Here is a 26,740-nt window from a genome sequence, read left to right on the forward strand (position 1 = left end):
AGACACATTACATTTTAACTGCGCCCTCAGCCAAGTCACTTTGTGATTTGGGTATTATGTGGTGCATCCCCCTTTTAAAATATTCTGATCCGCCTGTTTGTTGATTTCCGTAAGTCATGTCAACAAATTATCATTAACATTAAGTTTTTACATTCATCATCATCATCATCATCATCATCATCATCATCATATTAATAATAATATTATTATACACATGTATATGTATGCATGTTTGCAGTAAGACATTGATGACAATCATCATCATCATCATCATCATAATAATAATATTATTATACACATGTATATGGATGCATGTTAGCAGTAAGACATTGATGACAATTTTAGATAGTTAATTTGCTCAAAATTATTTTTGCCAAGAATCGACAAATCTAAAAAAAAGAAAAATTATGCCATTACATCATGATTTATTTCATTCCTATGTGTGACCAACTTCAATAAATATTGCACCAGGCTAACTTTAAACCAAACAACATCAACATTATGCAACACCATAATGATATGTTCCAGTACACTAAAAAACAGTTATACAAAACAAAATTGGCATAAATTATTACGACCGAAATCGATTCGAAATGTACACATTCATCTCCATTGCATGGAAATCATGTCGGGATACTTATGTTTGAAACGCATTCCTCATTTACACGCTACTGTAACAGCAAATATATCAACAATACCTCTTAAGGAAATATATATATATCATCTATTGATTGTAAAATAGTTGTAGAAATGAGAAAGTTTTTGAAAGCAGAGAAATCTGATATACAATTATTATTGAATAACATTGTTATACGTACATATTGCACAGGAGATATCAAATCCCGAGGACATACACATTCAGGTATCAAAAGAAATGACAGATCATTAAGAAGCAAAGGTTATATAGATCTTAAATGAAGAGAGTGAGTGAGTGAGTTGGGTTAAACGCCGCTGTTAACAGTATTCCAGTTATATCACGGCATGTCAGCTTAATGTGGGAGGAAAGCCCGAAGTGATCCAGGTCTTAGACGTTTACCATTTCGGTGAAACTGACAAGCATGGGTATGGTGCTGACAAACCTAGAAACATAATCAGGGCGAACAGGGATTCAAACCCACATTCATAGGTTTCTGGCATGCCCAAGGGACGCAACTCTGCACAGCGAATAGCAGTGCCTTAGATGATGGGCCACCCATGCCCCCAGAAAGATGTATGAGTTTCAAATGATTAAATATAAGCCTGTTGCCACAGCATCTAATAATATGTATAAAGATCTTATATGGTTAAAGTGGACGATATATTATGTATAGCAATACTTAGAATAAAACACTTCATCATGATCATACTCTAAAATATTATATCTACAGAAAATTTTCACATTTGATATGCCATTTCTACGAGTATGGAATAGCAACTTGTCGTAAGATGAGAATGTGGTATTGTCAGTTCACGAATGATTTGTTCTAAAGGTGGCGAGATTCCAAAGAGAACCATGAACTCATTATCGTCAGATCATATTATGCCATATATTACCCTGTTTAAACGGGTTCGGGGCATTTCTCCCTAAGGGCCATCGAATCGATTATTGGGAACCAGCCTTGTTCCATGTCCGCCAAAATGCAGAACTGTCCAAGGCCGACCCTTTCACGGAGAAGACCTGGCCGGGAGGTTTGGTGCAACAGGTACTTGAGTTCAGTCTCCTCTTCCATCAGAGCTGTACAATACAGCAACAGACATTTCATTCTGGATCTTGGTTTTCATAAAAAGAAGCAATATTGTTGAAACACCACGTCGCCTGAGAACAAGATGGTCCTGTGTCCATTTGACCGAAATATTGTTTTCGCATTTTCTTTCCAAATGGGTGCTTTTCTAACAACATTGCTGTATATTTCATGAAACCCCTGTTGCTGGAAAGTAGTTTTTTCTGTGATTCTACGTACAAAACCTCATAAGTTTCAAACAAGACTGTTCTATGTCCATGTCCATATGTCCTATCAAATTCTTCACACAGATCATGTGACAAGGAGATAGGACCACATGTGATCAGTCAGCTGACATACTGAATAAAAGGTGACTTCATTACAATAACCTATCTCAAGTGTGTGATCTCTCCTTTGGGTGAAAACTTTGGTCAAGAATAATCAGAATACTATTGAATTTACAATTGGAGATAGAACAGTATGGATCTGAAAACAAATGTCCTAACTTTCTCGGTACTCTTACATAAATATAACATTTATCTGTAAATGAGAAATAAATGCATGGTGTTTTTTAAGTTAATATTATACAGCACTTAAATTCTAAAATGTCATTTACTCAAAACTTGTAAAAGTGGAAATAGGACATTATGGTTGTTAGGCGCTAACCATCGACTAATATGTATTACATATTCCATGGGAATATCATACCGGTACTTACATGGAATGTGCAGATCAAATATTCTTAATTCTCAAAAATTACTATTTAGCCCATTTCTATAACCAGACAGTCAACATTATTAACAAAAATACTTATTCCGAAATAATGTTCAAAACATCAACTGAGATTAAACCTCCCATATCGAGTAAATTCAACTTGAATACTCAATCACATATGTACATGTATTTACATTTTGTGAAACAGTGTTTACCTTTATATCTGTCAACAAGATATGTATAATATACTTAAAGCTAAAACATTTTCCATACCCTGGAAAACATTGTTTCCATCATCACCAGTAGACACAACTACCGTTTTCGACACAAAAATTACCTGTTCCATGATACACCTCACATGTTTTCAAGCGTTCTCTATTAATTTAACATTGCCGTATGCAGTTTTCATTGATTTTTGTTATCAGAAAGCCAGACCAATAAAAAAACTGAAGGAAAAGGAGAAAAAATATATAATAAAAATCACTTTTTAGTACAAAAAAGCCCAAGAAGTTATTTACCACATTGTATCTATCACCACAGCTTCTTGTGTATAATATAAACCAACCAATTCGGATACATTTGTTTTGGGGAAAGTGCTATCCTTTCACTGCAGGTGAAGTCATTGCTTGAGCGAGTCAAACAAGAAACAGTCAAAATGTCAATATAATTGCAAATTTCAACATGTTTTACCGTATTTTCTTGAGTATAGTGCACAGCATGTATAATGCCCACCCCCCTCTAGCGGATTCAGTATTTTGAAAAATAAATAAATTGGAATACCAAGTGCAGAAAAAAAAATTACACCGTAGATCTACCCCTTTAGCGAAGTCCGGCAAACGAACGGATGATGAGAAACTTGGTCAGTACAAATTCGAAATTTGAGATAAAAAATCACCAGACATGTTGATTTACCATTTAAATTATATTTTTTGTTCTGCTAGGCATTGTTTTATATCCAGGGATTAAGATTACCTTGTGTATTTTCTCGTAAACTAAGACGGATACAGCAATCAGCTGTACACACGTTTTCTTGGAATCTACCAGTGATATAACTTTAAAGGATTTTAATGTAAGGATCGGCAAAAATTGTATCTGAAACTATTTTTTTATCAGGAATAATATATTCCAATATTTTGTTAATTTAGATGCAGCTTTTACTAAACATATTTAAGATAAAAAAAACATCAAAACTCATTATTTCGTGTATAATGCGCACCCCTTCTACACAGCTGTGGTTTTTAAAAAAAAGTGTGCACTATACTCAAGAAAATACGGTAGGTATGAGGTCATGAGACACAACAATTTAACCAAATTAAACAGGTAATATACTTGATCTGACCTGGCCTCCTCAGGAAGTATTCAGATGTATTACGAAGTTAAGACGCAGTTCCCATCCTAGGAAACATTTGATGTATGTGGGCGCTTAATGTGTTGAATACAGCATGTATTGTATTATATTGAACATGAGACAAAGCAGAGAAAACCTTCCAATGGCACTGAAATTGCAGAGTAAATAAACATTGAGCAATCAAGAATATAAGGCCTGGGGACACAAACAGAATTCGGAAACATGACAGCTGAGATATACCTTCCCATGACCCAGATACCTTGACATGATCCATATTCTTTCCCATGATCCATATGCTTTCCCATGATCCATATACCTTCCCATGATCAGATGCCTTCCCAATACCCAGATACCTTCCCATGATCCATATACCTTCCAATGACCCATATACCTTCCCATGATCCATATACCTTCCTATGATCCATATACCTTCCCATGATCAGATGCCTTCCCAATACCCAGATACCTTCCCATGATCCATATACCTTGCAATGACCCATATACCTTCCCATGATCCATATACCTTCCCATGATCAGATGCCTTCCCAATACCCAGATACCTTCCCATGACCCATATACCTTCCCATGATCCATATACCTTCCCATGGTCAGATGCCTTCCCAATACCCAGATACCTTCCCATGACCCATATACCTTCCCATGATCCATATACCTTCCCATGATCAGATGCCTTCCCAATACCCAGATACCTTCTCATGATCCATATACCTTCCAATGACCCATATACCCTCCCATGACCCATATACCTTCCCGTGATCAGATGCCTTCCCTGCTTCCTGTGTAGCATATAGTACTTTCCATGACACAAAAAGGCTTAAGCTTCAATTAGATCAATTGACATGGTGGTGGGTTTGGCCTGCATGGTGATATAGGTAGGTTTGATAGCACCCACCTTTTTGTAAAATATATCCATATTTCAGCGTTACTAGTATGACAGTTAGCACATACATGTGGGTAAGGTATCTCAAATACTGTGTCAGCTCTGTACACTCAGAACCAGAATGATTGGGTACTATAATGAGATCACTAGATGGGTTTACAACGGAAGTTACCTCTTCTTTGGTAAATGAGCTACGAAACAATCCTGATGAGATTCAATATTTATGAATGACATATCGGTATGCTATTCTTAATGTTCCCTAAGGGAGCAAAAGAGTTACAACGGTTGTAGACAGATCAAGATCAAGGTCAAGTTCAAGGTCAAGGTCATGATAATTTCAAGGTCAACTAAATTGAAAAAACACTACAGACAGCTAAATGGCTCTCATCAGAAATTTATACCTACATACCAGTACATAATTACTTCCATTCCATTACTTCCCTATTTCCTGAAAGTCTTGTTACAGACAAACCTCGCAGATGATCAGTCTTGACACATGGAGATGGTTTCTAATGAGAAAACCAAAGACGTATACACGTCTTTGAGATAACACACGCATCACTGTCAATAGGTCCGCATGCAAACATCACAAAGTTCAATCCATTAAGTGAAAACTTGCAAAATGGCAAACAGAAGCCAACAGATATGCGTGAAATAAGTCACTGTCTTCAAGCTAAGGTTATTCTAGAGCAGCACCTGAAAACACGGGTATATACAATAACAAGCACACCCACCCACATAAACAAAGTAAACACATACAACGCCTTATTGCATCTCCAGCCTGTGCATCTCCTGCCTGTGCATCTCCTGTCTGTGCATCTCCTGCCTGTGCATCGTTGACTGTCTTCATGCATCCGTACCTCATTCACATGTATGGCAATTCACATTTTGTCATCTCAGCAGATTTTAATCGAAGTTAGTTACAGTTACTTTAAAAACAATATCAATAAAAAACAGACACTGCAGACCAGGATTAGTTGTGTTGATCTGAAAATATGTTAAAAACTGTACTGGAAAATGACAGCATGAAATAGTTAAGTACAGTTTCATGTCTATCACCACTATCGCTACAGCAAATACTGCATGAACACCCTTCCCTCTGCTGATGAAGAGAAGGTTCTATATACCGTATTCCACGTAATAACTACCCCGCTCTAATAAGTGCCCACTGCGATATTTGCTAATATATTGGCAAGTGAATAATCCCAATTAGCACCCCTTCCGATTGATCAATGTACACAAGATTTATTTATTCGCGTATAATACGCACTCGTGTGTTATATGCACCCTTAATTATGGGCAATTAAATTCTGGAAAATATATCTGTTGTGTATAATATGCACAGGCTTTTCTTTTGTATCATTTCAGGCTGTCATCATAAACCACGAAATTTACGATCTTTCAGCTCTGTTTTTTTTTTTCACCAAAATTATATTCTAATAAGAGCCCCCTATTTCTAATTTTGAGAGCACCCTGGCACTTATTACGTCAATTACGGTAGTCACTTTACAAGCCATACAACACTTCCGTGCAACTTGTATCATTGAATCAAAATCTACATATACTACTCAACGATTGATTGGGATAATCAGATATGTTATTCTACTTGAATATACACTTGACATATTGTGAGAATCCTTTCTGTATCTTGGAAAGATAACACCATCCCTATCAAAAGTGGAGAAGTATATATAAATATATTAAGCAAAATCTTCTTCATCTGGTACAGTAGGTATATTGTGATGGCTTCCTCAGACAAAAGGGGCGTTGTCGGTCTTGGACGATTGTAAATCAATATCTGCTTTTCATTAAGAAGCAGCCTGGTAGACTTGCACAAGTCTCCAAGGCAATAATTATTCGTTTAAATCATAATTTCTAGATCATGTAAATAATAAGAACAAGTTGTTCCTATAAGAGACTAGACTGTCCACATATCTAGACTTGCCTGTTAGGAGGACAGAATTTCTAAACAACCATGGACTTTTCTTTCAGTACAGGTTTCAGTACAGGCTTGGAGCAAGGCTAGCAGCCTGGCTTCAGTGTGTTTTCCTGACTATGCACTGGTCCATCCTCAAAAGTGACTCGCATGGAAATTAACAAGTGTCACACCAAGTGCTGTGCTAAACACGTACATTTATTAGGAAGGTATACTACTCAAAAGAACTCAAAGAGCAACCGATTATTTCATATTACTATGATTAATCCATCATTTCATATACTGAACAAAAAAGTTAGGGATCATGAATATTTGGGGGAATATTGTTTTAAGTGAAGACTGAGTTTCTTTAAATGTTTACCCCATACAAAAATATTGTATGATCCCTAACAATGTTTGTCCAGTATATTTTATTAGCAAAGAAGAAACTGAAATCCTTGACGAAGTGTTTCGCTGACAGTGAAAACCATTAGCTGATAGTGTGCAACTTGCACAGGCCTACAATCAGTAAATACACCCTTGATGAAAGAGGATGAGCCATCTATAGCTACCACATGTACCTGACATTTAAGCTTCAAGGGAATGTCATGGATTGTGTTAGATCATGTGTCTGTGTTATAAAACATCCACCCATGCTCAAGGCAAATCTACATTCTTCAACTGAAAACTCCTGTTTAGAGTTTTCATTTTCATAACATATACATGTAATATGTACATATATGTTGAAAAGATCAACAATACTGTTCAAAACATGAAACTGAATTTGATTTGTGTATGTAGATTAGATATGTACTGGATTTATCTTTAATGATATAACTTCACATGATATACCATATTCGCCATGATAAGCGCCCTGGGCACTTAGAAAATTGACAAAGTGGAAGCTTTGTAAAACCATAAACAAGCTACCGTATATGACCGTAGATAAGATTCTGGAGAAAGGGATCGGCTTATGGGTTACAATTTCATCCAACTATTTTTCAGTTTGTACAAAAACTACACCGCATCGCGTCAGGTGAATGAACAATGCACTGACAAATTTTGTCAATGAAAATCACTAGTCATGATGATTTACCATTTCGATTGTATTTCTTGTCATGCTAGGCATTGTTTTATATGCAGGGATCAAGATTATTGTGTTTTGTCTCATAAATTAAGCCAAAAATAGCAATCGTCTGTACACAATTTCTCCCAATCTACTGGTGATTACGTAAAAACATACCCAATAATATAACGGAAAAAGAATTTTGATGCAATGATCGAAAAAAATAGTTTCTTAAATTACAGTAATTATTTTCAGAGATCGAGCGGGAGTGACATTATAATTTTAAATCTCAGTGAAACTTTTTTCCTTCTTTGCATCTGCTTCCTGTAAAAACATCTATAAAATACACGAGAAGATACGGAGTGTCACATACATTGTCAGGTTTGTTAGGAGGTTCTTACAAAGATTTATTACAGATTGGTCAGGAGGCGCTTACCGGAGAGGGATGCTAAATCTGGCGAATACGGTAAATTTGCTAAAACATGAATATGACTTTCATGACATGAAATGGTAAAATTGTCATCAATATTTTCTAATACAATATTTCAGCTGATATCTAAAACTATCATCATTATTTTGACATGGCATAATATAGGCTATAAAATTGTAAAGTTGTGGTTGCTAAAGTCGAAAATTGTAAGTCTGCTTATCATAAATGTTTTCAAATAATCAATACATGGTTGTTAACCTTAAAACATAGCACACTGTCAGTATTAATTCAGTTTCATATACACTGATCATCTACACCTAGAAACTGTTCATCTAAGACCAAAGCTTGCTATGCTTCGGACTCTTGCGATGCAAACACTTCGTCTGAATGTGTGGACGACAGACGACTTTCAGGGACATTATCCAGCGTCATACTTGCCGTTGACGCCTGAGGGGTGCCATGCAGTCCTGGTAGGCGAGACCGTGGTTTCTTGGCACCAGTCTCAATATTTTCTACGAATACTTCAGCATCGTCCTGAATATGAGCTAAGTCCATCATTTCAGTTGACCTTCTCATTTTAGATAATGAGGGTTGTAAGAATAAACTCTCGGATTCGCAGTGTCTTAACGTAGGTTGGTGTTCACGTGGTGTTACGGTTTGCTCAAATGAAGTGACTTTTTTTTCACGTGGTGTGACGTTTTGCTCACGTGGTGTGACGGTTTGCTCACTTGGTGTGACGGTTTGCTCACGTGGTGTGACAGTTTTCTCACATGCTGTGACGGTTTGCTCACGTGGTGTGACGGTTTTCTCACATACTGTGACGGTTTGCTCATGTGGTGTGACGTTTTGCTCACGTGGTGTGACGTTTTGCTCCCGTGGTAAGACAATTTTCTCGCGTGGCCTGACAGCAGGGAACCTGATTGGTGGATGGTAAGCTCCATGTGGGTAGCCTGTTCCCGCAGCAGAGTAGTGTAGATTAGGGTGCCCATATTCGTGCTGGGTGGACTCGTCGGGTGAATGTCGGTTGTACACGGCACTGTGACCATTCGTGTTTTTATATGACACCTTCACGGACTGCCCTGAAGGATCTGTCACAGTCACTGAATTCGAATCTACCCCTGGGTTTTCACTTCTCTCGACTTGTTTTACCCCCTTAGGTCCATTTTGAATAACTATTTCCTCCTGATCAGTATCTACCTTATCAGCACTCTCCTTATCCACAGCCTGCTTGTTGACAGTCTGCTTAGCTACCTTCTCGTCCTCAAACTCAACCTTTTTCCTCTTGGCATTATTTTCTACAACGACCTTGACCTCTTCATCATTGTCATTGGGCACTTCGATCTTCACACTCTCAGATCTGACTTTCCGTAATGGAGATTGTTCTATTGTCTTCAGCTGGGGAGAGGATTGTACCGGTTTCCGACTTCCATCCCTCTCCACAAGACTTCCTGTGTGACTGAGTCCTCCAAGACTCGACACATCGGACAAAGCCTCGGGACTCGCCAAAGGAGCAGCCACCCATTGCTTCTCAGCTAGGTCTAGACTGAATTCTGGACGTGTGCCCGAATCTGGGTTCCTGCCCACGGCGTTTAGTTGTTGTATATGCTCTACAGTAAGAATCTTTTCTGGGACATTTTCCCAGCTGCCAGAGACTGATCGAGGTCCGCTGACATTCAGGGCGCCATTGCCGGGATCGGGGGCAGTGTAGCAGGCATTGGTGAAGCTAGTTTCCACCATCACTGTCCCTCGGGTTGGTGACGGGTTGTTGGCAGAGGACAAAGACTCATGGGATAGCAGAGCCTTGCGTTCCGCTTCTGTCAGAGTCCGCACTGGCTTGGCTGGACCGACCTTCAGCAGAACCTAAAACAACGGTTCAGGAATCAGCCTTCATTCCAATCGGGTCATGATTATAAGGTGAGGTGAAATGGGGTTTAACGTCGCGTCCAAGATTATTGCACTTATATAGCGACGTGCATGCACGTTTGTGTGTGTGTGTGTGTGGCTGCTTGTACTAGTCCTGACTGATGCCGATTTATAGTGCTAGCTCACTGAGATACCATGCCGCAGTTTAACATGAATACCCCACTCAGACACAGTATACTGATTCTGAGCCGACCAATCCTTGTTTATCCCCTTAATGCCAAGTGCCAGGCAGGGTAACAACAAGTACCATCTTTTAACGTCTTTTGGTATGACGCGGTCGGGGATTGAACCCTGGACCTTCCGCTCTCCGGGCGGATGCTCTACCACTAGACCATGGAGGCGGTCTTCATGATTATAAATTGCATTCAATCTTCGTTCAGGTGGAGGTTTATTAGACCAGGCTAATTTGGTTGAAACAGAACTATTGGTTATTAGAAAGGGACTAGTCATTTATAACAGGTTGGATGAGAGTTCTTGTAGATTGATATGAAAGTCAAATCATGACCTCCTCTAAACATTCAACCATTTTTGTCCATATTCACTGTCATCTACCCCATAAGAGACACTATTTTGTTGGCTTCCATTTGTTTGTTTGTTGGTTTGTAGTTTAACGCCGCACTCAGCAATATTCCAGCTATATGACAGCAGTCTCTATATAAATAATCAAATCTGGACCAGACAATCCAGTGATTGATATCATGAGCATCGATCCACGCAATTGGGATACGATGACATGCATCAACCAAGTCAGCGAGTCTGACCACCGGATCCTGTTAATCACCTCTTACGGCAAGCATAGTCGCCTTTTACATCAAGCATGGGTTGCTGAAGACCTATTCTACCCCAGATCTTCCGGTCTGGCTTCCAACTGTCTTGACAAGGGTATTTGCATGCACATAATGCGTCATGTACACGTTGGATGACAAGACACTGTTTGGGTTCCAGGTGAAACTTGGTCATGGATCATGTTAATGACAGTTAATCAATAGACAGATAGGAATATGTCCTGACTAATACCTTCTCCAGGGCCTCTAGGACATTGTCAGGCATGTGGTCGTTGATCATGGTCGGGGAGATGAGAACCTCGTCGAAGTCTCCATTTCCTGCCCACACAGCCTGGTAAACGGGCTCAGAACTCTGACACACTGGCCTGAAACATAGAGAGATACGTACAGTGCTTCTGATCCCTAAGACAACCTGTCCTACTGGACCATCAGAGATGGCAGGGCACAATACTTTACTAAAACGTGCTCATGTTGTTTGTGGTTCACAGGATTTCAGAAATTGACACTATCAATATTCAGGTGAGAGTCACCTCACAAATAAAAGGTTAGCTCAAGCTTAAAAGCAATGTACTATTGGATTTGGACTCTTTTATATTTGGAGGTATCAGTTTTTGTCCTAAAATTACAGGAAAATAAATAAATAAATTCTGATTATGTGAAAAATATTTCCCGAGCCCAAAATGATTTTAAAGGAAAGGATGTTTGTTTAGTTATATGGGGTAAACAAATCCAAAACATTATCCATATATTGTCCATACATTATCCATATATTGTCCATACAGTATCCGTATATTGTCCATACATTTTCCGTACATTGTCCATATATTGTTCATACAGTCTGTACATTGTCCAAACATTGTTCATACATTGTCTGTACATTGTCCATACATTGTTCATACATTGTTCATACATTGTCTGTATATTGTCCAAGCATTGTCCATACATTGTCCAAACATTGTAAATTGTCCAAACACTGTCCATACATTGTTCATACATTGTAAATTGTCCAAACACTGTCCATGCATTGTTCATACATTGTTTATACATTGTCCATACATTGTTCATATATTGTCTGTTCATTGTCTGTACATTGTCTATACATTGTTCATACATTGTCCAAACATTGTCCATACATTGTTCATACATTGTCTGTACATTGTCCATACATTGTTCAAACATTGTCTGTACATTGGCCATACATGGTTCATACATTGTCCATACATTGTTCAAACATTGTCCCACATTGGCCATACATTGTTAATACATTGTCTCTACATTGTCCAAAGATTGTCCTTACATTGTTCATACATTGTTCATATATTGACAGATAATAAAATGACACATGTTAAACAATTACATGGAGAAAGTGTACTAATTGTTTGGGATCTGTGACTCTGACAGAGTCTGCTGCAGCCTTGGTGTGTAAACTCACCAACACACCATGGAGGCCGACCTGTGAATGAAGGGTGTCAGGAGAGACAGCAAACATAGAACACACCATGGTATTGTATTATGTCATGCATATCAAGACTACTGGACCCCAGTTATTTCCCACCATTACAACCAAGTCATCCCTGATACCGTTAAGGATGCACATAATATCATGTCTTACAAACATTTATCTCAACAACTGCCTTACAGAAAATTGCAGACGTAAAGATAATGAAAATAAAAAAAATAAAACTACATTATGGGTAGAGGGATACAAACCTTTAAAAAGTTAATATTATTATTCACCAACACCAAATAATTTAACCCTTAATCTTTAAAATGTCATCAAGTTTTCATAACAAACACCTGAACAAACTTACATAGAAATTACTAAGGGCACAATGTCAAGCCATTTTCCTGAAAAACAAACTGACAAAAGCTGTGTGGGTATTATATGACATGCATATTAATATCATACAACCAAAATGACTGTAGCCACATGCTGGACTTGGACAAGCTGCCTGTATGGCAGTGCTTACATGCCGCCCCGCTCTCTTCAAATGCTGCATTTCACTGTAACCATGCAATACCACAGGGCCTGGCTGGGTGCACTTCATGCCTTAGTGTATGGAGATATGGAGTGAGTGAGTGAGTGAGTGAGTGAGTGAGTGAGGTTTCACCGCCGCTTTGAACAGTATTCCAGTTGTATCATGATGTGTCAGCTTGGTGTTTTTTGTTTGTTTTGTTTGTTGTTTAACGCCACACTATTCTGCGGTCTGTAAATAATCGAGTCTGGACCAGACAATCCAGTGATTGACATCATGAGCATTGATCCACACAATTGGGATATGAAGACATGCATCAACCAAGTCAGCGAGCCTGACCACCCAATCCCATTGATCGCCTCTTAAGACAAGCATAGTCATTTTTTACGGCAAGCATGGGTTTCTGAAGACCTATTCTACCCCGGATCTTCACGGGTGGTCAGCTTGAATAGGGACAATGGAGATATGGTGAGTGTGTTGTGTCATTGTGGATTTGAGTGAGTGAGTGAGTGAAAGGGGGTTTATGTCAGCAATGTTCAGCCTGGTCAGAGAAGTAATTGACTGATTGATCATCGGGTCACGGTAAAATGCCAGATCCTAATTTGTCACACACCAAGGAACTGTCCACACTTGGCAGCCATTGTGACCAAAAGATACCCATCTCTGCAGTCTAACAACAGGCGTGGTGTGTGTGTGTGTGTGTGTGTGTGTGTGTGTGTGTGTGTGTGTGTGTGTGTGTGTGTGTGTGTGTGTGTGTGAATGTGTGTGTGTGTGCGTGCGCGCGTGTGTGTGTGCATGCGTGAGTGGGTGAGGGATGAGTTTTATGGCTCATTGTTCAAATGTGTCAAAGTGTTATAAGGTAACAAAACAAAAGGAACGATTCACACCGTGAGATTTCAGGCTAAACAGTTTTGTGTAACTCAACAGTTGTGAGAAAAACAATGTGAGATCAGTTATAAATCAGATGTTCAAAACGAAACAAAATCATAGCAACTTCTAGATGAATTATTGTGCACTGGTGTTCATAATGACTTGACATAGCTACTGCCTTCTCTTATACACCACTGTGTATGGCTTCCAAAACATGACAGTTATTTGACTTATATATTCTCAAAAACATTATGATATACAATACTATGAAAATCATAATCAATACAAGATCTTTTTCTGAAATACATCTTTGAAAATAGCTACTGATATATAGCTTTGAATCGTTTTAGAACATAGTCAATGTGTGTGGCTGTTTTTGCAATAACATCTGTTTTAGGTCCACAAAGCCCACAAGACCAACAGGAAGCTTACAGATACCAGTACAGTCTGTGCCAAAACTCTGAGTCAACTAGCCTGATGAAAGGCTCATCATTGACATCACATTTCAGTCTTACCATAGGGACTATTAGGCTAAATAAATAATAGTCTTGGTTCTCAGGCACTGCCCACATCATCATAAAGTTCATTGCATGTCTTGTTTTTGTTTCCATTTTCAATGTTTTTTTGTGCATTGTGTCTAAGTTTTAGGATTGATATATTTTTTTGAAAATCGAAATAAAAAAAAAATGGGCGGCAGACTTTATGTGACGCATGTGGTGCCTGAGAACGAAGACTATTATTTTATTTTTTAGCCTTATCAGCTGAGCTTAGTCGACCAAACAGAATTTTACAAGACTTCGGTTTTGGACTTGTGGCGGATGTCGCAGACTGTCAGTAGTGTTGACCATATATAATTAGAAGAACTACTTCAGTAGAACGTTTGTTGCAAAGTCCTATAAGACTGCTAACTAGTATGTAATGTCTAGAAACAAACATCTACCACTGTTTGTGAATGTGTGAAAACTAACTGATGCTGAGTTTGGTGATGATGTAAAATGTCCCCTGCTCAAACAGAATCAACATAATGATATCAATAATAAGGAATGCGAGAGTATGGACAAAGAAGGGCAAATGGACAGGATGAAACTTACTTCTTGGAATAGCGACGGTTATGAACATGCCTGAAATCAACATAGTCACTAGTCATATCATTCAAACACAGAAAGAACGAAACACACAACTCACAGTCATAGGAGTAGAGAGAATGGCATGGCCGGGTTAGATGGGGTTATGTTTAACAGGGCAGGGTTAACTGAGGTTATGTTTAACAGGGCAGGGTTAACTGAGGGATGTTTAACATGGCAGGGCAAACTGGGGACATGTTTGATATGGCAGGGCTAATTGAGGGATGTTTAACATGGCAGGGCAAACTGGGGACATGTTTAATGTGGCAGCTAGGGCAAACTGGGGTTATGTTTAACATGGCAGGGCTAACTGAGGGATGTTTAACATGGCAGGGCAAACTGGGGACATGTTTACTATGGCAGGGCTAACTGAGGGATGTTTAACATGGCAGGGCTAACTGAGGTTATGTTTAACATGGCAGGGGTAACTAAGGTGATGTTTAACATGGCAGGGCTAACTGAGGGATGTTTAACATGGCAGGGCTAACTGAGGTTATGTTTAACATGGCAGGGGTAACTAAGGTGATGTTTAACATGGCAGGGTTAACTGAGGTTAGGTTTAACATGGCAGGGTTAACTGGGGTTATGTTTAACATGGCAGGGTTAACTGAGGGATTTTTAACATGGCAGGGTTAACTAGGGTTAGGTTTAACATGGCAGGGTTAACTGAGGTTAGGTTTAACATGGCAGGGTTAACTGGGGTTATGTTTAACATGGCAGGGTTAACTGAGGTAGTTTAACATGGCAGGGCTAACTAGGGTTATGTTTAACATGGCAGGGTTAACTGAGGTTATATTTAACATGGCAGGGTTAACTGAGGTTATGTTTAACATGGCAGGGTTAACTGAGGGATGTTTAACATGTCAGGGCTAACTGGGGATGTGTTTAATATGGCAGGGTTAACTACAGACATGTTTAACATGTCAGGGTTAACTACGGACATGTCTAACATGTCAGGGTTAACTAGGGACATGTTTTACATGGCAGGGTTAACAGAGGTTATGTTTAACATGGCAGGGTTAACTGAGGGATGTTTAACATGGCAGGGTTAACTACGGACATATCTAACATGTCAGGGTTAACTAGGGACATGTTTCACATGGCAGGGTTAACTGGGGTTATGTGTAACATGGCAGGGTTAACTCGGGATCCGTTTAACATGGGAGTGCTAACTTAGCTGCAGTGTAAAACTGATCTTAAGTCATAGGTTGAGTTTGTGTATTTGATGCTAACTGTAACCCAGTTCCCCAATAAATCGGGGTGACCTAAGTCGCAGCACCCCCAGCGATGGTGAGGAAACAGTGACACCTTCATTGAGAGGCTTTGAGTGAGAGGCTTTCCTTTGAGTTTACTCATAATGTACTCATGTGTACACTTCTCAAAGGAAGCATGGTGAGAAAACAGAAAGAAACTGGATTTGGGGACTTTTCATGGGCCTCAAGATGTTGAGTTATCAATCAATAAATAATAAATCAATAACTCACATCAATCCAGTTTTGATAATAAGAAAAGCATGCTTTGTTTCACAGCAATCAAATCAGTGTCATATACATTTCCTACAACATTTGAAAATTCCAAGAACTTAACATACAATTAATCAAATTCAAATAACATTTGTTTTACAGAGATGCTAATACTAAATAAGAGGCAAGTCCAACTGTGTCACTTTATATATTTCAAAATGCACCATGCTCTGGAAGGAATGAAAAAAAATATGGTGTGACAATACAGTGGTCAGAATGACGTCATTCCCAAACAAGAAGGCCAGAATGAAGAGTCATGCTAACAGTCAGTACAGTACATCATGGATAGGGAAAATAGAAACTCCACTTGAACTGATTATCAAAATCAAAATTATAAAAATTGTTCCATTTTTGATGAATTATGAAGAACCAGAGTTTGCCATAACTATATCAAAAGCCTCTAAAATGAAAATATCAAAAGCCTCCTATAACCTCAAAAGTACACAATGAAAAAAGATTGTACAATCAATAGACCAAAACCTCTTAAATACAATAAACTATCACAACAGCTTGATAACCAAATATAGATATTGAAGAAATGTGTCACCTGGCACACCCATTATAAACATTTTCAACTTGAAAAACAATTGTCAAAGGGAGACAATCTAAAGTTCGACTACAAGTAGTCTCCCTTTATCCATTATAACAATATTTATGACAAATCAAGAATCTTCTTACACTTTCCACATGTGAAAGGTGTCAAGTGTTTGACAATCTTTGAAAACAAACTGAGTGACAAATCGTTTACAACTAACAGCTGCTTTAGCTATTAGTTCATTAATATCAAATGGTAAACAAATTCTATTCTACAGATACAATGGTAAATACATGTAGTGTAACTATCACGAGCAGTTGGTGTTATCTCTGTGGCCTTCATCATGAATCAACACAAGGGGTTAAAAAAAATGTACTCAATTAAAGAGCTAATATGCATTGAAAAATATATATATTACCTTCATTATAGAATAATCACTTTAATTCTAATTTAAAGTATTTGATAAATTAAGTAAACTACTAAACCAAAGTTAAAGACACGATTCTTCATATGACTATGGTTAATCTGTCATGGCTATACAAAAATAAAATTGGTTGTTGTTTAACTTCTTTTGAGTAGCATGATTTCAACCCTTCATCATTTATAACTAAAAGCGTTTGCAGAGACTGTGAATAAGTTCTAACCACAATCACATGTGACACAATATGACACAATATGGCACAACAATGATGATAGACATTCTAAGTGGATACTGACCCTGACTCCTTGGGGTGACTCCGGACAATGTGGATGATCTTCCCCGGGGGAAACAGTGGGACATGGGCGGACAGGCCGATCTGGGAGTCACTAGGGTGAGCGGTCACGTTGCGGTCTAAGTCCACCTGAGACCCCTTCTTGCCTGTGTAGTCCCCACAACAGCAGAACACTCCCTTTGAGATAATCTGCCACTGAAACAGTCACAGCCTTGCCAGTATCTGTCATAGAGATCATGATGCGTGTCATCTGGCTCGAAACCCGTGAAGATCCGGGGTAGAATAGGTCTTCAGCAGCCCATGCTTGTCGTAAAAGGCGACTTTGTTTGTCGTAAGAGGCGACTAATGGGATCAGGTGGTCAGGCTCGCTGACTTGGTTGAAGCATGTCATCGATCCCAATTGTGTGGATTGATGCTCATGATATCAATCATTTACATATTTACATATAGCTGGAACATTGCTGAGTGTTGTGTTATACAACAAACACACACACATCTGACTCGATCAGCCACAACTTACATCATCACCACATTCGTGACCAACTCGTGTTATTCTGGGACAAGCCGAATTGCGACACGTGCCCTTCTCATTGGCATTTTTGTGACTTGATTCTGTCTAAGCGCAAACGGGCATAGCTAAATGAATTGTCAATCATTCACGTACATTTTTATACCATATATATTCCAGATGCTTCTGAAAACACATTGGGCCATACAATATTATACAGAATGATTGAACACATTTAACTGTATCTTTTTAAATGCAAGACAGATGTAAAACCAAAAATTATTCCTGAGGGATTCTTTGATCGAAGTACTTGAAGTTATACAAACATGCTGATTGGTTTGTTGTTTTTTCACACACAACATTCATCGATATGGGGACAGGTCTTCTTCCAGGTTACGAAAAGGGGCAAGTGGTGACGAATGATATCACCCTTCATTGTCTTCTGTCTAATGTTGAAAGCCGCACCCTGATCCATCTTTGTGATAACTGAGTCGAGACAAGGCAATCCAGTGATTGATATTACGAGCAACTATCCACGCAGTTGGATATGATTACGCTCCATTAACCATGTCACTGAACCTGATCACTCGATCCACATCGTCATCTCATGTGACATAGGTTGTTGAAGGCTCCGTAACAAGACACATAGATGTTATCCTATTGTTCCCCAATAGGGAAGATATACAGCAAGGGGCGGTCGGGTAGCCTAGTGGTTAAAGCGTTCGCTCGTCACGCCGAAGACCCGGGTTCGATTCCCGACATGGGTACAATGTGTGAAGCCCATTTCTGGTGTCCCCCGCTGTGATATTGCTGGAATATTGCTAAAAGGGGCTTAAAACCATACTCACTCAATCACTCACTCATGTACAGCAATGTCACAATAACCACAGGATTTTATACATAGAAGTTCCGTTGATAATGCAACGTTTCCGAAGACCGGGGATCTTGTGTTTGAACAGAATCTAAATACCGTATTCGACGTAATAAGCGCCCAGGGCAATCTCAAAATTAGAATAGGGGGCTATTATTAGAATATAATTTTGGTGAGAAAAAAAAGAGTTGAAAGATCGTAAATTTCGTGGTTTATGCTGACAGCCTGAAATGATACAGAAGAAAAGTCGTATTATACACGACAGATATATTTTCCAGAATTTAATTGCCCATAATTAAGGGTGCATATAACACACGAGTGCATATTATACACGAATAAATACGTCTTGTGTACAATGATCAATTGGAAGGGATGTTAATTGGGATTGTTCACAAGCTAATATATGAGCAAATATCGCCTAGGGCGCTTATTAGGATGGGGCGCTTGTTACGTCGAATACGGTAAGTAAATGTGCAGAATTAAATAAAATATAACAACAAATTTCTTCTCTATATTTCAGAGGATCGAACGTTCAACCCCCTCGTATCTGTAAGTTTGTGAATGAACAACAGAGGCGTTGACAAATCACAATGCTTCTAAGAATAACTTTTTTAAAGTACATGAACAGCAGCGTTTAACATGTTTCCTAAGGCGAAAAGAAAGTGTGTTTGAAACATAAAATTGTTGGTAAACTTTGTTGTATCAGATTTTTGTTTTGTTTTAAAAGTAAAACCAAAACACTTCCCTTTTGGTTTTTATGATATTTAAAATCTCTCGGTTGTGTTTTAGCCTACACATATCCACCTCCACTGAGTATTTACCTTGGGGTCGTTGCTCTTCTTGATCATGTTGATGATGTCTGTCCTCAGCAGCTCCATCTGGGGCAGACCAATTCTGAAACACATCACGGCAACAATGGAGAGAGTGATTGCTCCTTTAAACCACCCTCAACCATATTCCAGCCACACAACACATACAACCTACAGATGAAGTCAAGTAAAAGCAGTGCTTGATGTCATCAACCAGGTCGGGGCGGTCGGGGCAGCCTAGTGGTTGAAGCGTTTGCTCGTCACGTGAAGACCCGGGTTCGATTCCCGACATGGGTACAACGTCTGAAGCCCATTTCTGGTGTCCCCCGTTGAGATATTGCTGGAATATTGCTAAGAGCGGTGTAAAACCATACTCCCTCGCTCACTCATTTACCAGGTCAGCCATTTTAACCACCCAATCCTCATCAGTGGCTCTCATGACAAGGAGGGGGTAGTGGGAACCTATTGTGGCCATGAAGCACATGGTTAATGTGGACGACCCAGCAAGCCTTTGCAATGGAAATCGAAAAACAATTTGAGTTCTGCTCCGGAAATGAAACATGACAGACGGACTGACAGCAGCCATTCCTATATCCCCCTTCCATCCGTGGTTGGGGAAAATAAACATTGTGAATGTTGATAACAGATGTCTTTATGTAGAAGGTGAACTTGTTAACTCACCTGGGCACGACATCTTTCCCCACGACAACAGACGTGATGTAGGACTTGGTCTCCTCCACACAGGATATACTGAAACAACACAACCAGGGCCAGACCCTACTTCACTGGACACAGACAACTGGACACTACTCACATGTTCTCATCAAAATATTACTAAGCACGTGTGACTGTCTCTATTAAGAGTATTTAACTTTTTCTAAGATCTGTCAAAATGCGGTGAGGTGAAATGGGGTTTAACGTCACATCCAAGATTACTGCACTTATACAGTGATGTGCATGCATGTGTGTGTATGTGTGGCTGCTTGTACTAGTCCGGACTGATGCCGATTTATAGTGCAAGCCCACTGAGATACCATACCGCAGTTTAACACTCAGACACAGTATACTGACTCCGAGCCGACCAGTCCTTGTTTTAGCCCTTTAATGCCGAGCGCCAGACAGGGTAACAAGAAGTACCATCTTTTAACATCATTTTATATGACGCGGCCGGGGATCGAACCCCAGACCTTCCGCTCTCAAGGCGGATGCTCTACCACAACACCACAGCGGTCCAAAATGAAAAGAGATGGGTTCACCGCTTTATTATTGATTACCACATCAAAGTCATACTTTACAACAGCTACATAGGAAATTCACGCATTGTGTTTATAGTTCTGCAAAAATGATCACTGATAATATTTTTAGAAAAATTGTTCATCTATAAGAAAATATCAAACTTTATGTTAGTGTTAATTTTAGAGTGGGGGCACGTGTGGCCCAGTCGTCTAAGGCGCCGCGATTCGGTGTGCAGAGTTGCATCCCTTGGGCACGCCAGAAACATATGATTGTGGATTTGAATCCCGGTTCGCCCCGATTATGTTTCTCACTTTGTCAGTACCATACCCGTGCTCGTGGGTTTCAACGAAGTGGTAAACGTCTGAGACCTGCATCACTTCGGGCTTTCCTCCCACATTAAGCTGACACGCTGTGATATAACTGGAATACTGTTAAAAGCGGCGTTAAATCCAACTCACTCACTCACTCACTAATTTTAGAGCAAATGGGTAAAACATGCACATTGATGTATTTTCCTCAATTCCTAGAAGGTGAGGTGAGGTGAAATTGGGTTTAACGTCGCGTCCAAGATTATTGCACTTATATAGCGACGTGCATGCACGTGTATGTGTGTGTGTGGCTGCTTGTACTAGTCCGGACTGATGCCGATTTATAGTGCTAGCTCACTGAGATACCATGCCGCAGTTTAACATGAATACCCCACTCAGACACAGTATACTGACTCCGAGCCGACCAGTCCTTGTTTTAGCCCCTTAATGCCGAGCGCCAGACAGGGTAACAACAAGTACAATCTTTTAACGTCTTTTTGTATGACGCGGCCCGGGATCGAACCCTGGACCTTCCGCTCTCCGGGCGGACGCTCTACCACAAGACCACGGAGGCGGTCTCAATTCCTAGAAGCGACATACAGACATATATAGGCTATGACATTACAGGGTGATGCCACACAGTTTAGTGACATCATATAGACTAATAGTAAACATTGTCGCACTATTACCATTCACCTTGGCTGTAAGCACTCTACAATGGTATTAAATTCAATTACTGTATAATGTAACAAAGTGCTGCACCGACCCCGGGAAGATTATTTACAGACCGTCGTCATATAGCTGGAATATTGCTGAGTGCGGCGTTAAACAACAAACCAACAAACAATCTCTGCTGTACCACTTAATCTTGGTGATACGTTGACTTAAACAGTATAAACTTTGAATAGCATAGACTAGCACCAATAATTCCCCTTAAACCTAGAGCAGTAAAGTCTAGCACATTGTTTTAAACTTTCAGGATGGAATGAACTGTAAAAGTCCACACAACTAGTGTTGTACTTGGTGTCGATCTGACTTCATTGGCCTGTACTAGAGATGTGACGACACCAGACGATTGAGCATAGTTTCTCTTTGAATATGATGTCTCTTAAGACTCGGTTGCATTTTACCTGCTTCAAGAATTAATCTCTCGAACAATCTAACACTGTCACTTAACCATCAAACCCATCACTTATCGGTGACCAGTTCCACGACATCCCTCTCATCATGGCTTATTCCTAACTTAATCAATACCCAGTAACAGAAAATCAGTACCAATAACCTCTTTAGGCTTCCATAATTACTCCTACGGGCCAATAATCCTATCATAGAAAAACTATTCCAAGTGTCCCATCACAGCCATAGCAGGTAATGTGTCTAAACAATAGAGAGAAATGTCTCCAGTGGTGGCAACTTGGTGAAATGGATTGCTATGACCTGTCTCGGTGTGCAATGTGAAGCCCCTGTGGCCAGGATGGATGGAGACGATATGACTGTGGTTAGCCAACAGGGTATTCCTTGCGGTTGCAGCTAGCCAACATGATAATACTGTGGTTAGCCAACATGACATTGCTGCGGTTGGAATCCTGGATTCGAACCCACCATTATGGTGTGATCATGGTGGATCTTTCTGTACACTGAAATATACCCTGATGAAAATAAGAAATGCTAGGCAATGTATGGCCTTGGAACTAGGAATTCATTAATCTAGACTTCAGTTTTGTGCATAGCACCACAGGGTGGGGAAGACAGATGTGTTTGTGTGATGCTGTGAGTGGACTGATCTGATAAGTCCCCCTGGGGGAGAGAAGGCATAGCGGTGTAGGGTGGGGGTGTGTTTGTGATGCTGTGAGTGGACTGATCTGATAAGTCCCCCTGGGGGAGAGAAGGCATAGCGGTGTAGGATGGGGGTGTGTTTGTGATGCTGTGAGTGGACTGACCTGATAAGTCCCCTCGGGGGAGAGAAGGCGTAACAGTGCAGGGTGTGGGGGGGTGGGGGTGGGGGTGTGTTTGTGTGATGCTGTGAGTGGACTGACCTGATGAGTCCCCCTGGGGGAGAGAAGGCGTAGCAGTGCAGGGTGGGGAACTCCGGCTGAAGGAGGATGGCCAGGATGGCGGCTGTGCCTGCCCCCAGAGAGTGACCCACTAGGGTCAGGTCGTACTTCTCTGAACTCAGCTCCTGCCAACACAAAACATGTGTACAACAACAGACTCATTGTCAAAGAATTGTGCTGCAAGGGTCTGTAGCTCACTGGACAAATAAAAATACTCCTGTATCGCTTTAATTTTTCCAAGGTATTTTCTATTTTCTAAGTTTCTCCCCAAACAAAAGTTATACATGACTAATGATTAATTACCTAAAACAAGGATATAATTAATGCATGTCACAGAAAATGAGGAAAGAGGTTACTTCAATGGCTATGGCTCTGGGAATTGCACATTCCTCCTTTAATGATGTGGCTAGGATGATGGTATGTAACAGGGCCTTCGGGACTCGAAATGCCTCTGTTAAGAAGGTCAGTGGCACGGTTAGAATAGTAACTAGGGCTGGGATGAAACACCAACTGTGTGATCCAATACGTATCACAATACCTTGCTCATGATCCTATGTGTATCACGATACATGCATGTGCTCTTGTCCGTGATACGTAAGCCATCTTTTTCATAGACATGATGGCCAAATACCTGCCACTCACTCAGCCAATCCATGCATCCATGATTTACATGGGAAGGACCCTGCCACTCACTCAGCCAATCCATGCATCCATGATCTACATGGGAAGGACCCTGCCACTCACTCAGCCAATCCATGCATCCATGATCTACATGGGAAGGACCCTGCCACTCACTCAGCCAATCCATGCATCCATGATCTACATGGGAAGGACCCTGCCACTCACTCAGCCAATCCATGACATCCATGATCTACACGGGAAGGACCCTGCCACTCACTCAGCCAATCCATGCATCCATGATCTACACGGGAAGGACCCTGCCACTCACTCAGCCAATCCATGACATCCATGATCTACACGGGAAGGACCCTGCCACTCAAATGAGCCAATCCATGACATCCATGATCTACACGGGAAGGACCCTGCCACTCACTCAGCCAATCCATGCATCCATGATCTACATGGGAAGGACCCTGCCACTCACTCAGCCAATCCATGCATCCATGATCTACATGGGAAGGACCCTGCCACTCACTCAGCCAATCCATGACATCCATGATCTACACGGGAAGGACCCTGCCACTCACTCAGCCAATCCATGACATCCATGATCTACATGGGAAGGACCCTGCCACTCACTCAGCCAATCCATGCATCCATGATCTACATGGGAAGGACCCTGCCACTCACTCAGCCAATCCATGACATCCATGATCTACACGGGAAGGACCCTGCCACTCACTCAGCCAATCCATGACATCCATGATCTACACGGGAAGGACCCTGCCACTCAAATGAGCCAATCCATGACATCCATGATCTACACGGGAAGGACCCTGCCACTCACTGAGCCAATCCATGACATCCATGATCTACATGGGAAGGACCCTGCCTCTCACTCAGCCAATCCATGCATCCATGATCTACACGGGAAGGACACTGCCACTCACTGAGCCAATCCATGCATCCATGATCTACACGGGAAGCACACTGCCACTCACTGAGCCAATCCATGCATCCATGATCTACATGGGAAGCACACTGCCACTCACTGAGCCAATCCATGCATCCATGATCTACATGGGAAGGACCCTGCCACTCACCTCGGCAAGATTCATGGCTTTGATGATGATGCCCTCCTCGTCCAGTCTCTTCTTGATGTAGACGGCGGCCTGCACCATGCCCTTGTGACCTTGCCAGTCCTCCCTGGGCGGTGTCAGGGGGAGGGTCTCCGCCTCCGCCTTTAGATCTGTCAGCACATCCTGCAACAAGTGGTGTCTTTGATAAACCCCTAACATAGACAACCATCCACCTGTAACGACAGCATTCCCCTCACACAGACAACCACCCACCTGTAATGACAGCATGCCCCTAACACAGACAACCACCCACCTGTAACGACAGCGTGCCCCTCACACAGACAACCACCCACCTGTAACGACAGCGTGCCCCTCACACAGACAACCACCCACCTGTAACGACAGCATGCCCCTCGCACAGACAACCACCCACCTGTAACGACAGCGTGCCCCTCACACAGACAACCACCCACCTGTAACGACAGCATGCCCCTAACACAGACAACCACCCACCTGTAATGACAGTGTGCCCCTCACACAGACAACCACCCACCTGTAATGACAGTGTGCCCCTCACACAGACAACCACCCACCTGTAATGACAGCGTGCCCCTCACACAGACAACCACCCACCTGTAATGACATTGTGCCCCTCACACAGACAACCACCCACCTGTAATGACAGCCTGCCCCTCACACAGACAACCACCCACCTGTAATGACAGTGTGCCCCTCACACAGACAACCACCCACCTGTAATGACAGTGTGCCCCTCACACAGACAACCACCCACCTGTAATGACAGCGTGCCCCTCACACAGACAACCACAGTCTTCTCAGCATGGTCCAGAGCCACATAAAATGGAGTCTCACCAATCTAGAAACAAAAACAGAAATAACTGAATGTATGTTATACAGTACCTGCAAACAAAGTCTAATTCTTGAGCAAAAGTACTTTCCAAAAGGCCATATTTTTCAAAATTGTTGATGTCATTTGTCATGGGACAAAGATAATGAACAGAAGAGGAGGTATAATTATAATGTACACACTCGGTAAAGGACTGCCTAAGTAGATTTAGAACTAGCAAGAGATGATATTGTCGTGTGGGACATGGGGGTCAGGGTGCAGTAACTGTTTGTTAGTTGTATAATGCTGCACTAAGCAATATTCCAGCTATATGATGGCAGCCTGTAAATAATCAAGTCTGGTTTGTTGGTTGATTTGTTGTTTAACGCCGTACTATTCCAGCTGTATGACGGCGGTCTGTAAATAATCGAGTCTGGACCAGACAATCCAGTGATTGATATCATGAGCATCGATCCACACAATTGGAATCGATGACATGTATCAACCACCCGATCCCGTTAGTCGCCTCTGGACCAGACAATCCAGTGACTGATTTTGTGAGCAACGATCCTCATCTTTGGGGTACAATGACACACAATCAACCAAATCACCAAGAAACCACTCAATCCACACTGAAAACATTTAGAAAACACATAATCAACTTTAACTCAAAATCAGAAATGACATGTTTTTGTGCCCAAGTCCATCTCCAAATACATCGAAAGAGATTCCAAACTGTACAAAGACATTGTTGTGTTTGATTATCTCATATACCCAGAACAACAAAATTTGATTTTTGTGGCCCTTTTGCCACATATTACGTACAAAAAGCCGAAAACGAGTCTTAAAGTGTTTGAGCATATCAAGTCACAACTTATGACCAG

General features: G+C 40.9%; 1 protein-coding gene across 4 annotated transcripts in view; it reads right to left on the reverse strand.

Moving 5' to 3' along the window:
• Positions 1–289: 289 nt before the first annotated feature.
• LOC139475935 (diacylglycerol lipase-alpha-like) overlaps positions 290–26,740 on the reverse strand; it is a 165,434-nt gene continuing 138,983 nt past the window's right edge. For 2 of the 4 annotated variants that reach the window (XM_071259150.1, XM_071259148.1), the window contains 9 exons: positions 25,803–25,886; positions 25,034–25,192; positions 23,292–23,434; positions 20,393–20,461; positions 19,724–19,796; positions 17,528–17,718; positions 14,720–14,749; positions 11,015–11,147; positions 290–9,934 (listed from right to left, as the gene is read on the reverse strand). In XM_071259150.1, the coding sequence (XP_071115251.1) occupies positions 8,423–9,934; positions 11,015–11,147; positions 14,720–14,749; positions 17,528–17,718; positions 19,724–19,796; positions 20,393–20,461; positions 23,292–23,434; positions 25,034–25,192; positions 25,803–25,886 (2,394 nt within the window). In that variant the 3' untranslated portion in view covers positions 290–8,422. The remainder of the gene's footprint in view (positions 9,935–11,014; positions 11,148–14,719; positions 14,750–17,527; positions 17,719–19,723; positions 19,797–20,392; positions 20,462–23,291; positions 23,435–25,033; positions 25,193–25,802; positions 25,887–26,740) is intronic. The other 2 variants (XR_011654035.1, XM_071259149.1) reach the window with 2 other exon arrangements.

Source organism: Haliotis cracherodii, unplaced genomic scaffold, assembly GCF_022045235.1.
Source record: "Haliotis cracherodii isolate W230 unplaced genomic scaffold, xgHalCrac1.p SCAF_3, whole genome shotgun sequence".
NCBI lineage: Eukaryota > Metazoa > Mollusca > Gastropoda > Lepetellida > Haliotidae > Haliotis > Haliotis cracherodii.